This window comes from Myxine glutinosa, chromosome 14 (genome assembly GCF_964187855.1).
Source record: "Myxine glutinosa chromosome 14, kmMyxGlut1.1, whole genome shotgun sequence".
Lineage (NCBI taxonomy): Eukaryota > Metazoa > Chordata > Myxini > Myxiniformes > Myxinidae > Myxine > Myxine glutinosa.
The window spans coordinates 41,656,074-41,681,631 of record NC_136274.1 but is presented as its reverse complement, the minus strand read 5'-3'; the positions used below and the strand labels follow the sequence as shown (position 1 = coordinate 41,681,631).

Below are 25,558 nucleotides of genomic sequence, written 5' to 3'. Positions count from 1 at the left end.
AGCTTGGTGCGCAGAGCAGGATGTTAGACTGTCGAATGCCTGTGAAATGTCCATGGAGTCGGTCCTCACCTCTGGTTTTGGATTCTGGGCCTTCGACCATTGCTGAGAGAAAAGCAGCACCTTGTCTAGTGTTGTGACTAGTAGAGGGGTCAATATATGGTTGAACCCCAAAGAAATTGATACAAAAGGTTTTTCAATGGATTCCGGTACCTTTGGGCATGCTAAATAACATACTAAAAATCTAGTAACATCTGACTTCCGGAAAGGGGTCATTTTCAAGATGGCGTCCAAGATGGCCGCCGGGAGCTTAAAATGGCCATATCTCAATTATTATTCAACCTAGAAAGGTGGTTTTGGTGTCACCCTAGGTTTTAGGGCCCAAGGAATCCAATTGAATCAATAAAATTACCATCAGTTAATTATTTATTGACAAGTCCAAGATGGCATCCCAAGGTGACATCCTGATCCACTAAAATGGCTCTGTCGAATAGTAGTCAACCTAGAGAGATATTTTCAGTGTGTATACCTAGGTTTAAGGCACCCAGGAAATCATCAAAATTACTTAAATAAGCACAAAGTAATCAGGTAATCCAGTAAGCCAGGTTTACCAGCCCATTAGGCATTTGTTGTCTTATAGTTAGTCGCTATTCATCGTCGTCCTCCGACTCACCAGCTAATGAACCAAGTGTGTGTTTCAGATTATGGTTCAGCTACGACCATTGTCTTTGATGGCTATGAGGAAGGGCCGTCCATTAAAGACAACACGCATCAGAGAAGAGGACACAATATTCATCCCATTGTCAGCTTCACTGCTGAGACAAAGTTCTCAGGCAAGAAGGAGGAGGTCCTGTCAAGAGATATCAATAAACAGAGACTGATCGGGATGATAAGTGATGAACTGAGAGAAAGGTATTGCACTATGGTCAATGCACCTGGAGATGCTGACATAGATATAGTAAAGGCTGCAGTGGAGGCATCTCTTCTACACACCACTACACTGATTGGAGAAGATACTGATCTCCTTGTCTTACTCCTTTACTATGCGCAGGGAGACAGTAAGAGCCTTTATTTCAGATCAGACAAGTCCAAAGCTGATGGCAGTTTTAAAGTGTATGACATCAACCGTCTAAAAGAAATCCTCGGACATGACGTGTTCTCAGTTGATATTCATTCATGCCATGACTGGTTGTGACACGACTTCTCGGATTTTTGGTGTTGGCAAAAAGACTGCTTTCCAGAAGCTTGTAAAAGGAGACCCTGTCCTTCGGTCTTGTGCCAACACATTCACCATCCCAAACCAGACCACAGAGGTGATCGATGACCTTGGATGCCGAGTAATGGCTATCCTCTTTGGTGGCAAGTGCAAAGATTCCCTTGCAACAATGCGATATAACACGTTCAGCAAGAAGGTTGTCTCTGCTTCGTCTTTTGTAACACCCGAACGTCTGCCCCCAACTGAATCTGCTACCAAACTTCACTGTCATAGAGCGTACTACCAGATCATGGTGTGGATGGGAAAAGAAGAGGGTATGGATGCCATGAAATGGGGGTGGAGCCTGCAGGATAATCAGTTTGTCCCACTTATGTCAAGAATGAACGCTGCTCCAGACAGTCTCTTGAAGGTCATTCATTGTAACTGCTCCACTGCCTGCAAGACACTCCGCTGCTCTTGTAGACGATATGGACTACCATGTACTACTGCCTGTGGACCGTGCCAACTTGAAGAATGTGACAATCCACATAAGTTTCTTCCAGAGGAGTCGGAGGATGACGATGAATAGCGACTAACTGTATAAGACAACAAATGCCTAGGCTGGTAAACCTGGCTTACTGGATTACCTGATTACTTTGTGCTTATTTAAGTAAATTTGATGATTTCCTGGGTGCCTTAAACCTAGGTATACACACTGAAAAAATCTCTCTAGGTTGACTACTATTCGACAGAGCCATTTTAGTGGATCAGGATGTCACCTTGGGATGCTATCTTGGACTTGTCAATAAATAATTAACTGATGGTAATTTTATTGATTCAATTGGATTCCTTGGGCCCTAAAACCTAGGGTTAGACACCAAAACCACCTTTCTAGGTTGAATAATGAGATATGGTCATTTTAAGCTCCTGGTGGCCATCTTGGACGCCATCTTGAAAATGACCCCTTTCCGGAAGTCAGATGTTACTAGATTTTTAGTATGTTATTTAGCATGCCCAATGGTACCAGAATCCATTGAAAAACCTTTTGTATCAATTCTTTTGGGGTTCGGTGAGTTTTTTTCGTATATTGACCCCTCTATAGGATCGAATCCAACCTGATGAGAGGGGAACACTGTTGTTTTCCTGGGGTGTTTAACCAAATATTTTGTTCATTAAGGCATTTCAGGTATTTTGTTTACTCTTCATTCATGACTTCTGCAGGGTATGGAAATTGTTTGCTGCATTCACAGACATTTGTGCTATTCACATTTTGTTTTTCATCAAGAGCGTGGTGAACCTGATGTGGCGTCTGTGCTATTTCCAGGCACCATGGCACCCCATGCAACCCATACCAGCCTGGGCATTGCACCGGTGGGAGTTCTAGTGGATGTGCCGCAGCTGTGGCTTCAGGTATATGGAAACACACATTGCTGCTTCGTATTCCAAGCTATTGCTGTCGTTCCCTATTTATTTTGCAAACTTCACCCATCTTTAACCCTTTAACGAATGATGTTGTAATACAGCCATCTCTTATGTTGTTTAGTAATGCTACAGTATAGGTCTGCGTTCCGCAAACGTTTTAGCCCAGGACCCAATAAAAAACCCAGGCATCCATTCGCGATCCATCTGACCGCCCCCCCCCCCCCCCCACAAACTGTCACGGAAATATCGATTGCTTATGATGTTAATATCTTGGTAACGGTTCGGTTCATTATCTTTGTACAGTAGTACCATTCGTAATTGAATACTAAAGCAAAGTGACGACAATCATACCAAACACTGTCCTTATTTTGTTATTTTGTACGGATCTCCACGACCATATAGACAGAGACAGAGACACACACACACACACACACACAGAGACAGAGAGAGAGAGAGAGAGAGAGACAGAGACAGAGACAGAGACAGAGACAGACAGAGACACAGACACACAGACCGACCACGCCCCCCTTGAGAATGAGCTGCGACTTCGATCACAGACACCGCCCACTTGATATTATTGTCAGCCAATCAGGCATAAATTCCCTGCCTTGGTAGCAGCTTCGGAAGAGATGAATGAAGATGAAGATGAAGAAGATGATGATGAAGATTAATCTCACAACATTCATTGGCGGTGTATCTTTTGTGAAATAGAATAAAACTTTAATTATTAAAGTGACACGCCAAGATAAGGTGTTTGAACTTTATTTTAATCTTCATCGTGAATAGATGATGAACTTAAAATGTAACATGAACTGATAAACAAAACAAGAATAACTTTTACTGAAAAACCCGATATGCATCTGAACTTGTATCCAGGTTCAATTTTCCGTTATCATGAACAACATTATATAAACAACTTTCACTGATTAAACCCGAAAGTGAAACTTACAAGCCTAATTCAAACGTTCCGTTAGCAACATTGTAGATGTGGATTATCCACATCAGTGCGATGGTTGACTTTGCATATTGGCTACGAGATCATCGATTCGGCTTTGAAGTGGCGACAATGTGATTCTCAGGTTGGCGCACAGGGCCACTGTCTCCAGTTTGTTTCGATACTTGGACTTCAGATATGTCACCGTTGAGAAACCTGCCTCACACATCCACGTCGTCGTGAATGGCATCAGGAACTTTACCGCGAGATGTTCAATCTCTGGGTACTCATAAGACACTGTCAGCCAAAACTTTACTAAAGTGTCCTTCCTGAACAGTCTCGAGTGTACCGTCGGACACGATGTCGATCAAGTCCTCTTTCAATCTGTTGGACAAGTTGCAGCACTGCTGAACATCGACTGAATAAGGGTCTCGGAGCCACTTCTTCTCCACGCGTGGATCAACAGGAAAGTATTCGTCAAATCGTTTGCGCAGGTTCAGCAGATGTTCGACGATGACATCCTTAATGTCCACACGTTCCTCAACACTCTTGCTGAGCAGATAATCCAGGTTTTCGAACATGTCAAATTCATCATTGGTCTGTACTCTTCTCTTCCATAGATTCAGCTTTGACTTGAACGCCGCTATTTTGTCATACATTACGAACACGGATTTCATGATCCTCAAAGATGAAGATCAACGCCTTCTGTGCGATGTCCATTGACTCGTCCAACTGGATGACAAACTTGTTGGCCTCTAGGTTTGCATACAGCTGGTGCTCGATGTCTTCGCCCATGTCTATTATCCGTCGGCGAATCGTGTCGGCAGAAAGCGGAATGGTGCTTATCTTGGAAGCCGCCGTCTCTCCAAGCACTTCTCTGCACATCGCCTTGGCGCATGGCAGGATGAGTTGCTCCTCAATACAAGATAAATAAAATAACACATGAACATTTCTTTCACTTTATGATTAATCTTGATTTTGTTCCAAGGCAGCGGTCTGGAACCTGGGGGTCGTTTGGGGTTTTCCGGGGTCATGAAGGGTTTATAAATAACATATCAATTTGTTGAGCCCATTTTTAGGAACCTAACAAAGGTACATACCACACACAGTGTTGTGTTCGCGTATGCGCGTACGTCACGACCCCCAGGTTAAGAACCGCTGTTCCAAGGCATTATAAAAATTCAATATGTACGATGTGATTGCCGTACGTACTTTTAAAAAAGAGGCAAAGTTTAATAATGGCTGTATTGCAACAAACAATAAAACTTGTGAAGTTGTGATATACCAACGTATACATGGCACGAGTAATAGTAAGCAAGAACCCGACACATCAATATTCTAAAGACGAAATGAAAAACTAAATTTAACTATACTTACAGTGCCATGTATTACTTTATGAACCTACAAACCGCCGATGCAGTGAAATACTTTTACGAAAAAAAAACAAAAAACTTACTTGCAATAGTGTACGGTTTCTTTTCTTTGGCTATCTTCTCCGCCACCAGGTAGCTGGCTTTGGTCAGTCCCTTCGACGGAAAAACAGCCGAACTCATTACTGACTTGCTGTTGTTCATCTCGCGTTCTTTCCGGAGAAAAAACTCCCGCGACTTGTTGACATGATCTCCATGTTTCTTCTCGAGGTGCCGTTTCAGCTTTTGGGGCCTGGGGGACTCGTTGGCCAACACGTCAAGGCATATCACACACTGTGGTCGATGAACATTGTGCTTATCGATATTCAAGGTGAACCCATAGTTCAGGAACACAGGCTGATACTTTCTAGCAATGGCGAGTACCTTACGCTCACAGCTCAATCTTTCGAATGAAAAGCAATGGACATTCGCGTGTCGGAAACTAAACGTATGATCTGACTGACCGGATGCACGCACGGTACATCGCAGTACATCAGTACGGCGCGGTAGAAGAGTCCACACTATAAAGTTTGTGTCGGCGTTCGTTTGATCTCTGTTCTGTTCAGTCGGGAAAAGTAAATCGTCGATAAAGTTTTTTTTTTTTTTCCCCTGCGATTTCTGAAATGATCGTGCGACCCATTGAAAATCCTTCGCGACCCATAGGTTGCGGAACATCAATATAAATGATGCTTCAGGGTCAACAAGGAGAAAAAAGACATAAAATGTCATAGCCCCCGTGATGTTAGTGATTTTCCTCTACGGCGTTGAAGGCTGCCAGTTGGTTTAAGTAACAAAATGGCCACCAATCTGCCATCTTGGATGTGATCTCGAAAAAAAAAAATGATGTGCATATGTAAGCCATCATAGTGCCAAGTGTGCCAAGTTTGAACAAGATCGGTAGATGCATGGCTGAGAAATGGTTGAGGACCTGTTCAACATCGAGTTTTTTTACAACTAAAATGGCCACCAGTCTACCAGTCGGCCATCTTTGATCGGATCACAAAATAAAATGAGGTGCACGTGTATGCCATCTTGGGTGTGGATGAAGGTGTAGGTATCGATGGCAGACAGAGAAATGTCAAGGAAATTGGACAGGATCGTTTTTGTCTTGTTTAACGCCGGCCTACCTTTATGGTTTGGTGACGGTGGCATTGACAGAGAGATGATGACAGAGGCTGCAGGTCTGTGAGAACTACTGTGATGGGAGCATTGCAGGGGTGAAGTGGGTGAATAGAACGATACATGAACTGAGCTTGGCTCCATCATATTTTTGGGGTGCGGCTGTGTCGCTTATGCAATGCCCCCCATTACCAGTCAGCTGGTGCTCGTTTTGCTGACCTCAGAAGGATGACAGGCTGAGTGAACCCACCTGGTGTTAATTCAAAAGGTTGACAGGGGATCAAACTCGGGTCTCTAAGATCTCAAGCCAGTCACCTGAACCGTTAAGCCAACACCAGGTTTGTTTGTGTTTGAATAAATGGTTATTTTAACGTTGTGCCATGATGTGATAAGGATTTTCAATAATTTCTTTTCCCAGAAACCCATAGACTAAATGAGTGAAGCATGAGGTTGTTTTTTTTTTGTCTTCCTGGCCAGGTCTATGTCCTCTAAGTTTTGGAGCTGATGGAGGTGGCTCTATTCGCATCCCAAGCAGCTTCTGTGGCATTGTTGGCTTAAAGGGTGAGTGGTTGACCCAGCTGAAGATGTTAGATAACAACACAAGTGGAATGAAAGATTCCTGGTTATTATGCTGGATTGTCTGCTAAATGTTTTATTTTATTTACAGGGCACGAGACTGCAACACAAATTACGCACACACATACAAGCAAGTAGATGAAATTACAACGGCACTCGGTAGAGCGCATACCTCCACCAGGCTGAAGAGTGAAGAGGTTATGTTTTGTATCCCACTGATAGGCCGGATCTGGATTCAGACCTGAACCAAAATCTAATTGACTGGTTCGTATCGCCTAACCAACTCATCCACTTAGTTCTGCCATAACTCGTCCACAACCTTTTGTAATATCGTTCTATATATCGTTTTTGGCCCTACCTTTCAATGGAAGAAGGTGAGGAGAAGGTAACTTGGAAGACAAACCGCATTGGCAGGTCAGCCTGGGCAGTGCTGCCGAGTGTTTATGAATGTCCCAAACTCATCATGATGGTACTAGCTCTGCGAGGCCGAGACGAGCACCACTTTTCCTGGCCGCAACAAGACAGCGAAGTCAAGAGGGACTGGAAGAGATCCAGATTTGAAATCCAGCAGGTTGTGAAAATGTGGGAATGATGGAGGGGAGAGTTGTTGAGATGGTTGCAAATGATGCAGAGTAGAGTAGAGTAGAGTAGACTAGAGTAGACTAGAGTAGACTAGAGTAGACTAGAGAAGACTAGAAACATTACTTTTCTTTTCTGTTTTTGTTGATTGTTGTTACTTTTCTTTTCTGTTTTTGTTGATTGTTATTACTTTTCTTTTCTGTTTTAGTTGTTAGTGGGTGATGTGGGTTAAGGAAACCAAGTGGAAAATAGACAGATCGAGGAAGATGGTGCAAGGTGTTGCACGCAGGAGGAGAAAGAAGTAATGGAGTTGAGATCATCATATTAGAAGAGATCAAAAAGGAGGTGGTCATAGTGGAGAGCTGGAAGGGACAAAGTGGTGGCATGGTTGATGTGGAACCACCTAGTGTGTGTGTGTCTTGTTGGTGTACAGGCGACTGACGGGGGTAGAGAAGCAGCATCGAGTTCAGAGATTTATTGGAGAGGATAATGATGGTTGAACTGGAGGTAATGCTGTGCGTCGCAGGAGACGTCCATATGCACATGTAGAAGAGATTGGTGGTAGATATGAAGTTGGTGGTGGAGTAGGTCGTGAGAAACGGTTTAGCTATAGATGGTTCATGCTTTTCATTCTTTCAGAAGCGGGAGAATCATCAGGAGTGGACACAACAAGGCGGAATTTAATCTGTTAATAGTTAGGGAGCAACATTTGTCGAGAATTAAGGACTGCAAAGTCACATTGGAGAACAAGCTTGTGGTGTCTGTTGTGTGCTTGCAGAAGAGGAGGGAAGCTCAGCTTGTGGACCAAATGGTGGAAGTGTAAAGCGGACATTGCTGTATAGTATGAGGAGCTTAGCGAGGAAGTCGGAGGTTTAGAGGGGAAGACGTATAGAGAGGTATTTATGGGAGCTGCAGAAGAGTCGTGGGGACGAATAGGTTTGAACTTTCTTGTTAAACGTGTTGTATAATAAATAAAAAATCCACGTTAACCGATCTTTAACTGCCCTTATGGAATGTCTTCAAAAAATGAAGACAATAGTGAGTGATTTTTATTTTTTTTGACATGCTGATTAAAAAAAAAAATTTTTTTTTGCATCTCTGCCACTTCCCCTAGCAACTTACGGTCGGTTCAGCTGCCATGGAGTATTACCTGTTACCTACTCACATGGTGCACTTGGTGAGAAGAGCGGATGCGAGGCTAGTAGAATGAGGAACTGAAGCCTCTATACATTGACACAGCAATGTGAGTTAACATTTCTTTTGTGGAATCATTCTGATTTTTATTGTTGACTTTTTTTTCCAGGCCCAATTTGCACATCCGTTAAGGATGCAGCTCTATCGTATGCCATGCTGGCCGGTCCAGATCCTGCATATCCCATCGGTATGTTACTCTTTTGGGATAACGCATCTTGTACCTGAATTAAGTATTTAACTACTGGTACATCATTTGTCTCGTTAACCTATAATCCTGTGCGTAGGCATGGACCAGCCAAATATCTCGCTCGCTGGGATGTTTTCCCCGGATATAAAGCACATGAAGCTCGGTGTCTTCTGGGACTTTTTCAAGGTGAGTTGGATGCAAAGGGCGATGATGTAATCGTTTCATGCATGTGTTTCTATTTGTGCTTTTCCAGAGATTGTGTTAAATGAAATAAAACTTTTGTCTTTACTGTGTATATATGGCTGTGTGCATGATTTCAAGACCGATAATGGTGTCAGTTTTTGCAGAGTTCTTTATCTCAAGAATAAAAGTTTATTTGAAAAGCTCCATACACACACACACACACACACACACACACACACACACACACACACACACACACACACACACACACACACACACACACACACACACACACACACACACACACACACACACACACACACACACACACACACACACACACACACACACACACACACACTAAACATACACACACATAAACATAAACATACACACACATAAACATAAACATACACACACATAAACATAAACATACACACACATAAACATAAACATACACACACATAAACATAAACATACACACACATAAACATAAACATACACACACATAAACATGCACACGCATAAACATACACACGCATAAACATACACACGCATAAACATACACACACATAAGCATACACAAACATAAACACACACGCATAAACATACACACACATAAACATACACAAGTGAACACACATATATATATATATATATATATATATATATATATATATATATATATATGTATATGATGCATATATATATATATATATATATAGAAAAATATATATATATATATGTGTGTGTGTTCATTTGTGTAACATAAACACACACACACACACACACACACACACACACACACACACACACACACACACACACACACACACACACACACATACACACACTTCTATTGCATGGAACCAAGTGTGATTCCAGTAAAGTTTATGTAAAATTATCTGACATTTTTGTGTAATTTCATGATTTTTCATTTTCTCTTTGCATGAAGCATTGTGATGAAGAAGTTTTTGAAAGATGCGAAGCAGGTGAGAAGGGAGCCTGGGAGTGAGGATGTGGGAGTATGACATTAGTGGGGAAGAAGGTTGGTCAGAAATACGTAGGTGTATGTCGGTGTCGAAATACATCCACTGGAAATGAAAGATCTAAATGGTCTCATTGTAAATGTTGAAAGGTCTGAAAAGGTCTAAATGGGTCAAAAGGTTTAAAGGATCTTAAAAGGTCAAAGGGGTCTAATTTAGATCTAAATGGTTGGAATTGTCTGAAGGGGTCTTAAAATGTTTAAAAAGGGCAAAGGGTAGAAAGGAGTCTAAGGGTCTTCGGGGTCTGAATAGTTTGAGGTCTAGGTGTTCTAATGGGTGTAACGGGGTCTATAGGTTATTCAGGGTCTTTGAGTGTGTTAGGGGTCTTTGAGTGTGTTAGGGGTCTTAGAGTGTGTTAGGGGATTTGGAGGGTGTTAGGGGTCTTAAAGAGTGTTAGTGGTCTAACATATCTTAGGATTTGAAAGGGTCTTGGGGTTATAAAAGGTCTTGGGGGTGAAAGGGTCTAGTGGGTCTTAGGGCACCTCTTAGGCAACTAGAATGGCACTCGGTAGAGCACATACCTCCTCCAGGCTGAACAGTTTACTTTTGTTACCCACTGATAGGCCGGATCTGCATCCACACCATTTGTCCTTGTCACACACCAAAATCTAATCGGCTTGTTGTCACCGACCCAACTCATCCACTTGTTGGTGCATCCAGACATTTCATTCTGCAACACAGCACATGCTGCATGCTGAAAGTTTTATGACGATCTGTTTGGCCATCTCTGAGAAAAATGGTGACAGACAGACAAACATCTCTCCTATCGTATCGATCTCCAACCTAAATCTTATTCTGAGCTTCGACTGAACAAATCCTTTATATTTATAATTTCTATGTTGTAATAAAAATACTATCTCTACACCAAACTCGGTGACATAATGGTTCGAGCATCTGCTCTGAGTCTTGGGGGTCGATGGTTCAAACCCGACCATGGTCGAGTCTTACCAAATATTTAAAAGATGGTACATGCTGCTTCCTTGCTTGATATGCTCAGCATTTATAAACGATAGAGAGCGGCCAAACACCCATTGCGTAGACTTGATGGGCCTGATGTTCTCCTCCTCCAGCATTGAATTTCTTTGTAAGGGAATTAATTGCAGAAGAGGTTCTGGCAACAAATATGAAATTTTTGAGGCAATGTTTTCACATATAAGGTGGGAATGGTTCAGACTTGCACAGCAGAGTGTGTACAAGAGCTAAATATTGTTTTTGTTTTATTATGGCTAAAAGTATAGCTCGAGTTATGAGCTTATGCACATGTCATGTTTCATTTTGCGTTACATTCCTTTCAAGTTGACTTCTTCTGTTCCAGTTGTGAGAGCACTGGAGAATAGTGGTGTCGAAGTGATCTCAATGGAGCTGCCAGAGATGGAAGAGGCAATGGTTGCTCACAACTTGTGCTTGATTTCAGAGATGAGGAACTTCCTTGAACCGTATTTGGCTTCCCAAGGCACACTCATGGTCCGTTGTCTCTCTGATTTGCTTTTTCTTGCTATTAGACTATTTACTCCATTTTGTTTGTGATTATAGTGTCTGTGTCCCAAAAGTGTTGATATTGATAATGCACGAGCAGCAGCTTAGATAAGGTTCATCAGACCTTGTCTCTGCTTGAGAATTTTGTTTCAAGAAGATAAATCTCTGGAAATGAAGTATAATGTTGCTACATGAGGAACACTTTTTTTTCTTTTTTTTTTATGTAGCATGATCTTATGAAGCTCCGTTTGTGTGTTTCTAGAATCCAGAGACAAAGTGCGTGTTAGCACTTGCAAGTAATCTGACGGCCTCTGACTTCATTCAGGTAAATCTTGTTTCAAAGCAAATTAACAATTACCATGCTATTGTGCTCATGCCATACTCGGCTTTATAGCAGTAATCTAGAATGACGAGAGTAACTCCAACACTTAAATGTATGACTTGCGTGGTACAGGCCAAATCTGCATCCTTTGCAATTTTACCGTTTCACTTTTTATTTTATTTTTCCGCTGCCATGTATTTTGCAACTATCTAGAACTAACAGATATACAGTCATGGCCAAAAATATTGGCGCCCTTGCACTTTTTTCAAATAATGCACCATTTCTTCCAGAAAATTGTTGAAATTAAAAAATATCTTGGTATCCACATATGTATTTCTTTGGTTTTCAGTGGAACAACTCAAAGAAAACTGAAAAAAATTACTAAATCTTAGCTTATTCCACACAGAAATCCTAAAATGGCCCGGACAATATTATTGGCACCTTTTAGAAGTTGTTAGAAATAATTGGATTTCAAGCAGGTGATTCTTCTTTATTTTGGAATTGAACTCCTGTGGTGAGTTGCAGGTGCATGCAATATAAAAATCACTCATTCAACCAGTTTGAATGGAGAAAAGGGGTTATTCTGCTGTTTTGTGTCACTGTGGGTACCGCAATGAGCATGGAGAAAAGAAAGAAAATCAGAGAATTGTCTGAGGAGGTCAGACACAAGATTGTAGCCAAGCCAGAGACCAGAGACCTTGATGTTCCTGTGTCCACCGTACGCAATGTTATCAGGAAGTTTAAGGCCCATGGCACTGTAGCCAACCTCCCTGGACGTGGCTGCAAGAGAAAACTTGATCGAAGATTGCCGCGAAGGATTGTTCGACTGGTGGAGAAAGAACCTCGATCAACTGCCAACCAGATTCATGCTGTCCTACAGATACAAGGTACGACAGTTTCGACTTGCACCATCCGTCACCAACTCAATGAAAGGGGGTTCTATGGTTGGAGACCCAGGTTTACCCCACTGCTGAGAAAGAGACATAATAAAGCCCGACTGAAGTTTGCCAAAACACACCTGAACAAGCCAAAATCCTTCTGGGAGAATGTCCTGTGGACAGATGAGACCAAATTAGAGCTTTTTGGTAAAGCACATCATCTCTATGTTTACAGAAAACAAAATGAAGCCTTCAAAGAAAAGAACACCGTCCCTACAGACAAACATGGAGGAGGTTCAGTGATGTTTTGGGGTTGCTGTGCTGCCTCTGGCAATGGGTACCTTGAATGTATGTATGGCATCATGAAATCAGGAGATTACAAAGGCATTTTGGAGCGCAATGTTCAACCCAGTGTCAGAAAGCTGGGTTTCCATTGAAGGTCATGGGTCTTGCAGCAGGACAATGACTCTAAACACACTTCAAAAAGCACCCAGAAATGGTTCAAGACAAAACGTGGGACTGTCCTGATGTGGCCAGCAATGATTCCAGATCTAAATCCTATTGAATACTTGTGGGGAGATCTGAAAACAGCAGTTGGGAGAAGGCACCCTTCAAATCTGGGAGAACTGGAGCAGTTTTCACAAGAAGAGTGGGCCAAACTACCAGTAGAGAGGTGTAGGAAGCTCATTCATGGCTATAGGAAGCGTTTGGTATAGCTATGCTAAATTCATAGCATAGCTTTACCAAATATAAAGTCGAGCGTGTCATTAATTTTGTCAATGCCATTTCTTTTTATTTTCTGATTTAAAAAGATATATTAAGTTCTGAATCAAAAACAAAGGTTCTGTAATATTAACGGTGAAATAAAGAATTGTGGAGACCAAATACTTTTGTCAATTTCAACTTATTTTTACACAAAATTGAGTTATTTGAAAAAAAGTGCAAGGGTGCCAATATATTTGGCCGTGTGTGTGTGTGTGTGTGTGTGTGTGTGTGTGTGTGTGTGTGTGTGTGTGTGTGTGTGTGTGTGTGTGTGTGTGTGTGTGTGTGTGTGTGTGTGTGTGTGTATATATATATATATATATATATATATATATATAATTTCAAAACACACCTGGTCACAAATGTGCCTCACTGACCGGGTCCTCAGTCGAGGTCCTCAGCGTCGTCCCGTTTCGGCCCTTCAACCTCGATACGGTCAGCTAAGGTGGGCCAGCAGGGGCACATATGCCTCCACATGCACCAGCTACACCTGGATGCATACATACCCCCACCCATGGCCAGTGAGAACACAGATTACAACAACACAGATCAATGGAATACTGTTCTCCCCTATGGGCCGGTGCTCCTGCCTCACACCTAGCTCGGCTTCACGCTGTTGAAACCAAAGCTTTCAGAATCATTGGAATCTCCCGTGATGAAGCTATCTCCGAGGGCCTTTCACTCACTCACCGCAGACAGGTAGGTGGTCTTTCTGTCTTCTACCGACTCCTCTCTCTGTGCTTTGTCCCCCAAATATTCCTACAGGTCGCACAAGATCTGCCAGCAACCCTCTGATGGTTAAACTGCCGAAATCTCGGCTCTGCTCACCTTCACGCTTTCATTTCTCTTTTCTCCCGCCTCTGGAACAAACTCCCACACTCCCTTCAATCCCACTCCTCCCTCCAGGTCTTTAAAACAGCTGTTCACCACCATCTCTTATCTTTCCCCATCCAAAACCTTGATCTTTTCTACCCCCACTAATTTCACCCCAATTCCACTTTTTTGAAATACCAACTTCTGTCCTGGAAGTCCTTGGTGTCCTTGTGTTTTATACTTCTCCCACCCCCCCCCCCCCATTCCCACGCCTCCTCCCCCCAAGCCCTCTCCCTCCCACACATCTCCCTGCCCTCAAATGTTGTGTGCTCTCAAGTGTTTGTGTGTTTCCCCTTCTCTCCCCATCTTGTCTTCCGCTCCCTCTTTTTATATATTTTGTTTGTCTGGTTGATTTGTTTGTGAAGTAAATGTGAGCTCTTTCACGAGCCTCGATTCAGTATACAAAAAAAAAGAAAAAAAAAAGTCAGGCCGCAACCTTGTCACACAGATCTCCTCTGGGAATACCAATTCTGGCTTTAGGTCTGCCACCACCTGCCAATCACAAGCATCTGACAGCCCTCTTGCTTTCCACCTCCTCCTCTTTCTACCTCTGACCACTTGGCCCTCTTAGGCAAACAACACCTCTCCCCCATCAGTCTCCTTCTCCACTCTTCTGTCTCTCTCGATCTCAGCACCTCTTGTTGCACCATCTGCACTACCACCGCCAGCACCTGATCATGCCGCCACCTGTATTGTCCTGCTGCCAATGCTACTGAGCATGCACTCAGTTCATGCTGCACCGTTCCCAAACCTCCACACAAAGAACATTTCTCCTCCTGGAACAACCCCCACAATCAAGTTTACGGGTGATGGAAGCACATCATACGTTGCCCGCAACAGGAAACTCAACAATATTGGCTCCATCCTCCAAATCTCTTGCCACTTCAATGTCCTCACCCGTGCACCTTCCCACCGTGTCCAAGCACCTTGTTGCGCCTGTCCGACTGCTTTCACATATCTCCTCCTCTTCCTTTCTTCTCACCTCCCTCTCAACCATCTACCTCCTCTCTTTCACACATGCCTTTCCTCATCATTCATGCATCATCCACCCCAAGCCATGCTCGTGTGCTGTGCCATCCCCACGACCTCCTCCTGTTGCAACCGCTACTCCTCGTATGTATATACAGACTTGGCATTTAATATGGAATTTTTTTTTCTTTCTTGACTTGGGGTTAGGTTCTGAACTCGGTATATCAATCTGGTGAGTTTCTTTTACGCTTCGGTGATTTCTTTGTTAAAAGGACCATGTCACTGATTGTCTGTCGCAGCAAGAAGTCAATAACAGGATTATATCACAGGTGGCGTGACAAAATGTACGGACAGGTACATTTGACGATTGGCTTCACAATCGGGTATATAAGGGTTGTTGCGTTCTGTATTAGTGGAAAACAACTGCTGCACGTCTACAAAAGTTATTGCCGCTTCCCCTGGAGATGGTCCGTCAACTCGACAATGCTGTTTGTCATTTAGTGGTGGCTTTACGAAATTCCGGCATGAAACAGCGTGCTATTGCTCGGCAGTATGGCATCACTCAAGGTCAGGTGTCAAAGATCCTGAAACGAAATGCTCAAAGGGGTGTCCCTACTCCAATACCGAGGTCAGGACGTCCCCGCAGAACCACAAGGAGGGATGATCGCCAGCTGCACCGTTTAGTCCGCAATGGCCGTACCAAGTCAGCTAATCGGCTTAGGGCTGAGTGGCAGCAACTGACAAATGTGCCTGTATCCAGAAGGCTAGTCAACCAACGACTGGTTCAAGCAGGCTATCGTGCCAGGCGTCCCCTGAGAAAGCCACATCTGACCAGACAACACCGCCAGCGCCGATTGCAGTGGGCCAGAGAGCACCATCAATGGCAGCCAGGACACTGGAATCACGTGATCTTCAGTGACAAGTCTAGATTTCTGGTCTATAGTCAATATGGCCACGTCCGAGTGCGCAGACAAGTGCATGAAGCCTACAACGAAGATTGTATAGTGCCAAGAGTCCAAGCTGGAGGTGGTGGGGTGACCATTTGGGCTGCTTTTCATGCAGGGGGCAAAACTGACCTGGTTGTTCTAAATGGAAACCTGAACCAGTTCAAGCACAGGGCCATTCTAGAAGAAACATTGCTTCCATTTGTTCGTGCAGCCTTTCGAGGAAACTTTGTCTTCCAAGATGACGATGCACGGCCTCATCGTGCTCGCATGATCCAACACTTTCTTGCTGACCGTGGGGTAGAGCATATGGTGTGGCCTGCCATGTCCCCGGATATGAATCCGATAGAGAACTTGTGGGCAGAATTAACGCGTCAAATCGACAACTTGGACCAGCAGCCTGCCTCTGTGCGTGAATTGCAGCAGGCTATTGTCACTGCATGGCAAGCGATTCCTGCCCAAGCCTTGGCAAATCTCGTGAACAGCATGCCTCAACGTGTACGTGCTCTCCTGAATGCTCATGGGGGTTACACGAAGTACTGAACTGTAATTTTACTGTCCGTAATCCCAGTCGTAATTTAACTTTTGTTTTTGTTAAAAAATTTTTTTGGCTAATGTGCAAAATAAAGAGATACTTCTGGAAAACGCACAGAAGTTTAACACAGTACTGTCCGTGAATTGAGTTCGATATCAGTTTACATCATTTCAAGGATCAATTTATTTGCTTCGAAATGTCAAATGTGGTTTTTGTTTCTTTTAAAGGTCACATTAACAAAATCTAGAATAATTTCAACATAATTCCAATGAACTTTTGGTTCTAAGTCATCTTGAAAAGTAAGTTCACCCCCACCAAAAAAATATTCCATATTAAATGCCAAGTCTGTGTATATATATGTATATATATATATATATATATATATATATATATATATATATATATATATATATATATATATATATATATATATATTGTTACAGACGCGGTTTAGATGTTACGATGGGCCGAGCGGATGGTCCAACCGCGACCGTTACAGGATTCCCAATTGGCCCGATTCCACCCGACGTTGACCAGATCGCACTGCAGATATTCAATCGGGAAACCTCTAAAGCGACCGAAAGAGAAGGAAAAAGAGAAGAAGACAGAGTACGGAGGAAGAACAGATTTATTATACACACACAAGCAAAAAGAAAGAGCGACCAAAATTATTTACAGCAATGGATGGAAGAAGCAGTCACACAGTGCATCGTTAGCTTATGCTATTCAATTTACTTAACCCCAGGACAACGAGTAGGACAGACGACGTTCACACTTACACGGGGGATATTGCAGGCAGGTAGGGCTTGAGGTGGATTGCTGGAGAGGGAGGCAGGGTCGGAGGCAGCAGCTCTCAATTCCTCGCGTTTTTGGTGGGAAAACCCTCCGTCGCGTATCCGCTGCCGATGCTGTAGACGTCACGCGCTGGCTCGGGCACACCTGCTCCTCTCCTTCTGGTGGAGCCGTCTCCCTCCTTTCAGCGCGTCTCTCCAAAGCTGGTTTCCTCTCCGAGTACCTCTCCTCTTTGGCTTGGAGCGTCTCGCATCTCACCGCTCACCGCTCCTCTCGTATGTCGCCTCTTCGCTCATCTCCCAGGTCATCTGCCGAAGCAGTCCCTTACAGTCGCTTTTATCACTCGGGGCGGAATCAAGCCGCCGGCTGCGAGGGCACGCCTACCGGGTCGCTAACCGCGGTGCTGGTTGGCCAAGTGGGGTTGGCTCACTCCTCCCCTCTATGACGAGGTGGAGACACGCCTTTCTTCTCCGAGATTAGCACATGGGCAATGGCGGCTTGCGGGATTGAACACCACTCGCACCGCTTTTGAAAGGAACTTTGGAGAGCGGAGATGATTGGGGAAATTGGAAGGGCCTACGCTTATTTCGTTTGGTACAATGCAGAGTCTAGTGGGAAACACATATTTAGCCTACATAAAATAAGGAAATACACTATTTAAAAAGATATATCGTGGCCTGTGTGTAAGTTTCATGGAATTAACTAGGAGGACGGCTGCGACCATTATTTACATTACGAGGGTGTTACACATAACAAAACCATACTATTCACATTCGTTACACTTCCTCCAAAATTGTTACACTTCTCAAAAACCGTTACACTTCTCAAATTCGTTACACTTCTCAAAACCGTTACAATATATATATATATATATATATATATATATATATATATATATATATATATATATATATATATATATATATATATATGCAGTGAAACCTTGACTTACGAGTGCACCAACTTACGAGTTTTCCGAGATACGAGCCGTCGCTCGGGCGGTTTTTTGCTTTGAGATGCGAGCCGAGATCTGAGTTACGAGCCTACGCCACCCGCCACCAGGTGGGTTCCGGTCACGTGGTTATCTTGCCGTGCAAGCATCTCTGCCGTATATCGCTGCTGCTTTGTTTTCGCATTTTGGTTATTTTGGAAAATTTCTTAGTTTTAACCATGGGTCCTAAGAAATTGAGTGCCAAGGGCAGTACTGAGAAGAAGAAGAGGATGATGTGCTTGGATATAAAACACGCAATCGTCGAAAAACATGAGCGAGGTGTGCGTGTTGTCAACTTGGCGAGGCAGTACGATCGTAGTACTTCTACGATATGTACGATTTTGAAGCAGAAGAAGTCGATAAAGGCTATAATGCCAGCCAAGGGCGTTACGATTATTTCAAAGCTCCGGACCTCTATCCATGAAGAGATGGAGAAGTTGTTGTTTGTGTGGTTGACGGAGAAGCAGCTCGCAGGAGATACCGTGACCGAGATCATCATGTGTGAGAAGGCCCGAGACATTTACGGGGATTTGGTGCAGCAGACGGTGGGAACATCAACGGACGAGGCATCGGAAGAGTCATTCAAAGCCAGTCGGGGATGGTTTGATAATTTAAAGAAGAGGACCGGCATTCACTCCGTCGTCAGGCATGGTGAGGCAGCAAGCTCGGATGTGAAGGCAGCTGAAGATTTTATTATAACTTTTGCCGAACTGATAGAAGCCGAACGATACATCCCCCAGCAAATCTTCAACTGTGACGAGACAGGGCTCTTCTGGAAAAAGATGCCGAGGAGGACGTATATAACGGCAGAGGAGAAGAGCATGCCAGGCCACAACTTGTTCAGAGTGCCGGCGATAGCTCGCCTTCTCTTTGTGGAAGACACGGTGAGATCCTTAACATCCAACAACTAATGGGACGCAAACGGGGCGCCCAGTTTAGCGGTACACACATTGATGAATCACCCTGCCTGTGAAACACCGACATGACAGGTTATAGCTGGGTCGGGATTCAAACCCAGGCTGGACAGTTTAGTCAAGTGTGCGTACCTCCAGTCCAGGCCATCCTGCCAACTTGTATGCTGCATACAGGTGAAATATAAAGCGCGAGATATTTATATATATACTGTATATTTAAAAAAAAATTGGTGTGGATTTTGGCGAGCTGGAACGGATTAATAGCATTTCAATGCATTTTAATGGGGAAATTTAATTTGAGAAACGAGCAAATTGAGTTACGAGCTCGGTCACAGAACGAATTAAACTCGTAAGTCAAGGTTTCACTGTATATATGTATATATATGTATATATATGTATATGTATATGTATATATATATATATATATATATACATATACATATATGTATATATCAGTCTCCATAACCTAGTGATTTTTTTTTTTTTTTTCCCCATCAAGACAAAACCCAGCAATTATTAGGCCCTGTTGGACTTGGTCTGAAAGGGGGGTAAATGGATTGGGTCTGTCCATCCGTGCATCCGCAACCATATCTCAATGATGTGTGAACCAATTTTGTTCATGCTTGGTGCAAAGATAATACATGATTGTACACATATGCACGTCACTTTGTTTCACGATTTGATCACTTGGCCGACTGGCGGTCATTTGGGTTGTAAAAAAAACCAAAACAAAAAACAGGATGTTGAACACGTCCTCAACCGTTTCTCGGACATGCATTTACCGATGTTGTTCAAACTTAGCAAACAGGTAATTAATGGTAGCTTACATAATATGCACGTCATTTTGTTTTTTGATCAGATCCAAGATGGCAGACTGGCAGCCATTTTGTTACTTAATCGTGTCCCCAACCATTTCTTAAACATGCATGGACAGATTTTGTTCAAAGTTGGCACGAGCACAGTACATGGTGGCATACACGTGCAACTCTCTTTATTTTGTGATATGATCAAAGATGGCTGACTGGCGGCCATTTTGTTACTTAAATGTGTCCCAACCTTTTCTCGACATGCACGGACTGATTTTATTCAAACTTGGCACAAATACAATACATGAGAGTATACAAATGCAGGAAGATTTCATTTTCTAATCTGACCAAAGATGGCCGATTGGCGGCCTTTAACTCCGTACATCAAAATTACTAAAACCACCAGGGCTAGGATATTGTCTTTTTCTTCTTCTTTTTTTTTTATAAATGCTTGCGATATAAAGGTTTGCTTGTTAGAACGTGCCATTTCAATCTGAATCTGTTGTTAGCCCAGCATATAACAAACTTTTAACTTCAATATAATCACTTATGGTAAATATCTTTGGCTAGCTCTGCGAGGCCGGAACAAGTATCACTTTCCCTGGCCACACCAAGACAGCAGTCAAGAGGGATTGGCAGGCCGGAAGAGATCCAGATGTGAAGTCTGCCTAGGTAGTCAGAATGTGGGAACAATGGTGGGGAGAGTTGTTGAGATGATGCAGAGAAGACTAGAGGTGATGTGTGTGTGATACAATAAGTCTTGAAAGGAACATAATGGAAAATATTGCAAAACAAAACAAAATGCAAAAAAGAAAATTTTCTAATAGCTTGGAATAGTTGGAGAAAGGTAGAGTATAATTAATGGGGATAGAAGCGATCGTAGGTTGGGAATGACGATGGCCTGAGGTTGTGATGTAATGTGCCAACATGGAGCCATGACGTGAAGAGTAGGATTGAGTCGGTGAAGAAGGACATTCCACAAGTGGGATGAGAGGAATGCAAGTGTGGTGAAAAGTGAGCTGACGTTTTGAAAATTTCACGAGGAAGGGGTTATTGGAAGCAAGTGCACAATCTGGAGGGACAGATGGATGAAAGCGCAAAGGCAGCAAGATTAAGGAAAAAAATAATCGTGGAGAGGCCACTAACTTGCTTGTATTGGGATGGCAGCAAATCCTGGGCTTTGGATCATTTGTGGGAAATGCCGATGATTATGATGAGAGCTTTGTATTCTACAACATTCAGGAGAGGCTGGTGTGAAGTGTGAGGCACCGGCCTATTGGGAAGAGCAGTACTCTATTGAGCATCAGCAGTCCCTTAAATATTTTCCAGGTCAGCAGAGCTGCTGCTTCCGTCCCATTGCGGTGTAAAATCGTACAGTTTAATGAGGATTGGTCTGCAAAGAGGGTTTCCATAGCAACAGAGGGGTCATGAATGTATAAGAACTGGATTGGGCACAAAATGCTGCCTTGGGGGCACTCCAGCCTCCACTGGAAGAGATTGGAGGATTCCATTGAGAGCTCCATGTTGACTGTGAAAGTTAAGGTCTGCAATCCAATAAGAGGGTGGCCTTGTGCTCTGCAGGCAGAAAACTTGGCAAGCAGAGCAGGGTATTTCTGCGTTGTAACCAAGTCATTTCTTTTCAAATTACGAGCAAGTCTCAAGTCGTTCTTGGCCTTTGGCCTGGCTACAAACTGTCTAGTTGGTGCTTTGTAGACCAGCCAGCTCTGAAAGACTTGAGGAAGAAACCTTACCTGGCCTACCCCACAAGAAGGTGGGAATAATTTGGGTCATTAGATTAGTAGTAGTGGTAGTAGCAGTAATACACTGAGATTTGAAGTAAGACGGTGTTTTCTGGTTTTTACCTGTGCATCAGAGTGCATTATTGACCTTAAGTCCAATTACTGGAATGTTTTATGTCATGCAGGCCAATCGGCAGCGCACGAGGACCATGCGATTCATGCAGTCCGCATTCCAGAAAGTACACTGCATCCTTACGCCAGGTATCACTCGTTGTGCCTCCTTGTGCAGAGTGATACTGTTTCTGCCCTCGCTCTAGTATTGGTCTCATTTCAGCTTGGGCTAAACAATGATCACAATAAATGATGGATAAGTGATGGCAGTCCTTGCTCTTGTTCCGCAGGTACAGCTATAACAGCCCCAAAAATGCAAGAAAATGATCCTGTCCATGGTTTCATTGATTTGAAGATCCAAGGTCAAGCAATGAGGTACATCCTGTTCACTGATGAAACGTTATAATTCACCTGTATATTGTCACCATAAAATGAATTGTCCTTGTGTTGTAGGGTAAGTTGGTGGATAAAATATATGTAGATAGCCTAATCCCACTTCTGTTATTGTACTTTGCTTGTTGCCTTTGCAAAAAATATTTTTGCAATCAAGAGATCCAAATCCCCTTAATCAGGGAGTCTGTATAGGACTTCCTATGTAGGGGTAGCACAGACAATCTATATCTTTTATATATATATATATATATATATATATATATATATATATATATATATATATATATATATATATATATATATATATATATATAACAGAAAGTTTTTGTTTATTGGTTTTTTGTTTGTCTGCACCCACTTAATCTCCTGAACGGTGAAAGATAGGAGGAAACCTCTGAAACGAAAAATGTCGGGACGGGCCCCGGGAAGGTTATTGGCTGGGTGGCGAGGCTGGTCGAGGCCGCCTCGGCCGGGCTGGGCCCATTCCGCAATTAAAAGCTGAGCTGAATTATAGTAGTCAATCTTCTAAGGCTGATTAGCCGTAGATGATTCTGTCTGTCTGTTGGGTGTCTGTTGGGTGTCTGTCCGGGGTGTGGCTTACTCGGTTTGCAGAGTAGCTCCACCCATAGCTCCACCCATAGCTCCACCCATTCTGGGAGTGGCTTCATATAATTATAAACAAATATCCACCATTTTATTAACTCGCATAGCTTTGAGGCCTGTTTTGTAGGCCCGTGGTGTCTTGCTCTCTCTCCCAGTTTTATTTCAAATCAAATTCGATATATCATTTCATTTTTCACAGTCGCTAACATAGTTTTACACTCGGTTGAAAAGAAACGGGAAGAAAATCCAATGAAAGTTGCCCTTTATAGAACGAAATGAATTCTCAAACGCCTGTAACTTCAAGGCCATTGAGTCTCTCTCACGCCTTTATCTCCAATCTAACTCATCATATGATTTCATTTTTATCGATGGTTTCAGACTCGGCATCAGCAATAATTGAGAACATTCCACACACGCAGGAAAATGCAGAGGTATATTTTTTAAAATCGCGTCATGGTGTATCATACACCGCCCAACATGACACCGACGGCAATGTGTCAATATATATTAAAAATTCGCTTTTGCTTTACCGTTAAGATATATTACTTTTTCGTTTGATGACAGTCGTCACAAAAACGTCAACAATGATGCCGACATATATTTCTTCGTTTTTATTTCGTTCAACATTATTAGCCGGAAGTAAAATATGTTTCAGGAAATTACCGAGAGATATTTCTTCGTTTTTTTTATTAGTTATGTGCGCATACACTTTAAATAGGTTTATTTGAAATCTTTAATTTTCCACTATAATTTACTTGCCATTTATCATTTGATGATTACGAGACACTTCCTCTTGAGGATCGTGACAATTCATGCGCTGCGTGGAAACTTCTATTTCCAAAATGAATGAGACGATCGATGAAGAACGCAGACTTGAACAGGATGCAGCAAGAAAACGAATGAGACGGGCGAACGAGTCCATCGACGAACGTCAATGCAAACTTGCGGGGTCACCCGTGGGAATCCCACGGGCATGGATGTGTGTGACATTTCGACATATTGAGTTAGATGCTGCACATTCATTTTTACAAAATGGTTACTGGCAAGTCATCAGATCCAGAAATGGTGTAATGAACACAATTTATTTACGCGCAAGCAAGAAAGCAAGACGGGCCGATTTCCGATTCCGACGGGCGAGACGGGCCGATTTGGAGCAAGAAAAAGAACGAGACGGGAGAAAAACGAGAGAAACGAGACGGGGAAAGCTGATTGGAGAGGCGAGTGAGGAGCGATTGGAGAGGCGAGGGAGGAGCGATTGGAGTGGCGAGCGAGGAGCGATTGGAGAGGCGAGCGAGGAGCGATTGGAGAGGCGAGCGAGGAGCGATTGGAGAGGCGAGCGAGGAGCGATTGGAGAGGCGAGCGAGGAGCGATTGGAGAGGCGAGCGAGGAGCGATTGGAGAGGCGAGCGAGGAGCGATTGGAGAGGCGAGCGAGGAGCGATTGGAGAGGCGAGCGAGGAGCGATTGGAGAGGCGAGCGAGGAGCGATTGGAGAGGCGAGCGAGGAGCGATTGGAGAGGCGAGCGAGGAGCGATTGGAGAGGCGAGCGAGGAGCGATTGGAGAGGCGAGCGAGGAGCGATTGGAGAGGCGAGCGAGGAGCGATTGGAGAGGCGAGCGAGGAGCGATTGGAGAGGCGAGCGATTGGAGAGGCGAGCGATTGGAGAGGCGAGCGAGGAGCGATTGGAGAGGCGAGCGAGGAGCGATTGGAGAGGCGAGCGAGGAGCGATTGGAGAGGCGAGCGAGGAGCGATTGGAGAGGCGAGCGAGGAGCGATTGGAGAGGCGAGCGAGGAGCGATTGGAGAGGCGAGCGAGGAGCGATTGGAGAGGCGAGCGAGGAGCGATTGGAGAGGCGAGCGAGGAGCGATTGGAGGGGCGAGCGAGGAGCGATTGGAGAGGCGAGCGAGGGATTGGAGAGGCGAGCGAGGGATTGGAGAGGAGAGGAGTGTGAAGGATTGGAGAGGAGAGGAGTGTGAGGGATTGGAGAGGAGAGGAGTGTGAGGGATTGGAGAGGAGAGGAGTGTGAGGGATTGGAGAGGAGAGGAGTGTGAGGGATTGGAGAGGAGAGGAGTGTGAGGGATTGGAGAGGAGAGGAGTGTGAGGGATTGGAGAGGAGAGGAGTGTGAGGGATTGGAGAGGAGAGGAGTGTGAGGGATTGGAGAGGAGAGGAGTGTGAGGGATTGGAGAGGAGAGGAGTGTGAGGGATTGGAGAGGAGAGGAGTGTGAGGGATTGGAGAGGAGAGGAGTGTGAGGGATTGGAGAGGAGAGGAGTGTGAGGGATTGGAGAGGAGAGGAGTGTGAGGGATTGGAGAGGAGAGGAGTGTGAGGGATTGGAGAGGAGAGGAATGTGAGGGATTGGAGAGGAGAGGAATGTGAGGGATTGGAGAGAGGAGAGTGTCAGGTGGAGAGGAGTGAGAGGTCACATATTATGTGAAATAAATAAATTGTGTTCATTACACCATTTCTGGATCTGATGACTTGCCAGTAACCATTTTGTAAAAATGAATGTGCAGCATCTAACTCAATATGTCGAAATGTCACACACATCCATGCCCGTGGGATTCCCACGGGTGACCCCACTATATTTCTTCGTTTTTATTTCATTCAACATTAT

General features: G+C 43.8%; 1 protein-coding gene across 1 annotated transcript in view; it reads left to right on the top strand.

Moving 5' to 3' along the window:
* The window catches only part of LOC137439742 (uncharacterized), a 94,595-nt gene that overhangs the window by 55,434 nt on the left and 13,603 nt on the right, over positions 1–25,558 (top strand). Inside the window, exons 9-18 of the mRNA XM_068135796.2 lie at positions 2,517–2,602; positions 6,554–6,637; positions 8,346–8,408; positions 8,535–8,612; positions 8,710–8,798; positions 9,751–9,787; positions 11,157–11,305; positions 11,580–11,642; positions 22,028–22,103; positions 22,244–22,328. Coding sequence (XP_067991897.2) covers positions 2,517–2,602; positions 6,554–6,637; positions 8,346–8,408; positions 8,535–8,612; positions 8,710–8,798; positions 9,751–9,787; positions 11,157–11,305; positions 11,580–11,642; positions 22,028–22,103; positions 22,244–22,328 — 810 coding nt within the window. The remainder of the gene's footprint in view (positions 1–2,516; positions 2,603–6,553; positions 6,638–8,345; positions 8,409–8,534; positions 8,613–8,709; positions 8,799–9,750; positions 9,788–11,156; positions 11,306–11,579; positions 11,643–22,027; positions 22,104–22,243; positions 22,329–25,558) is intronic.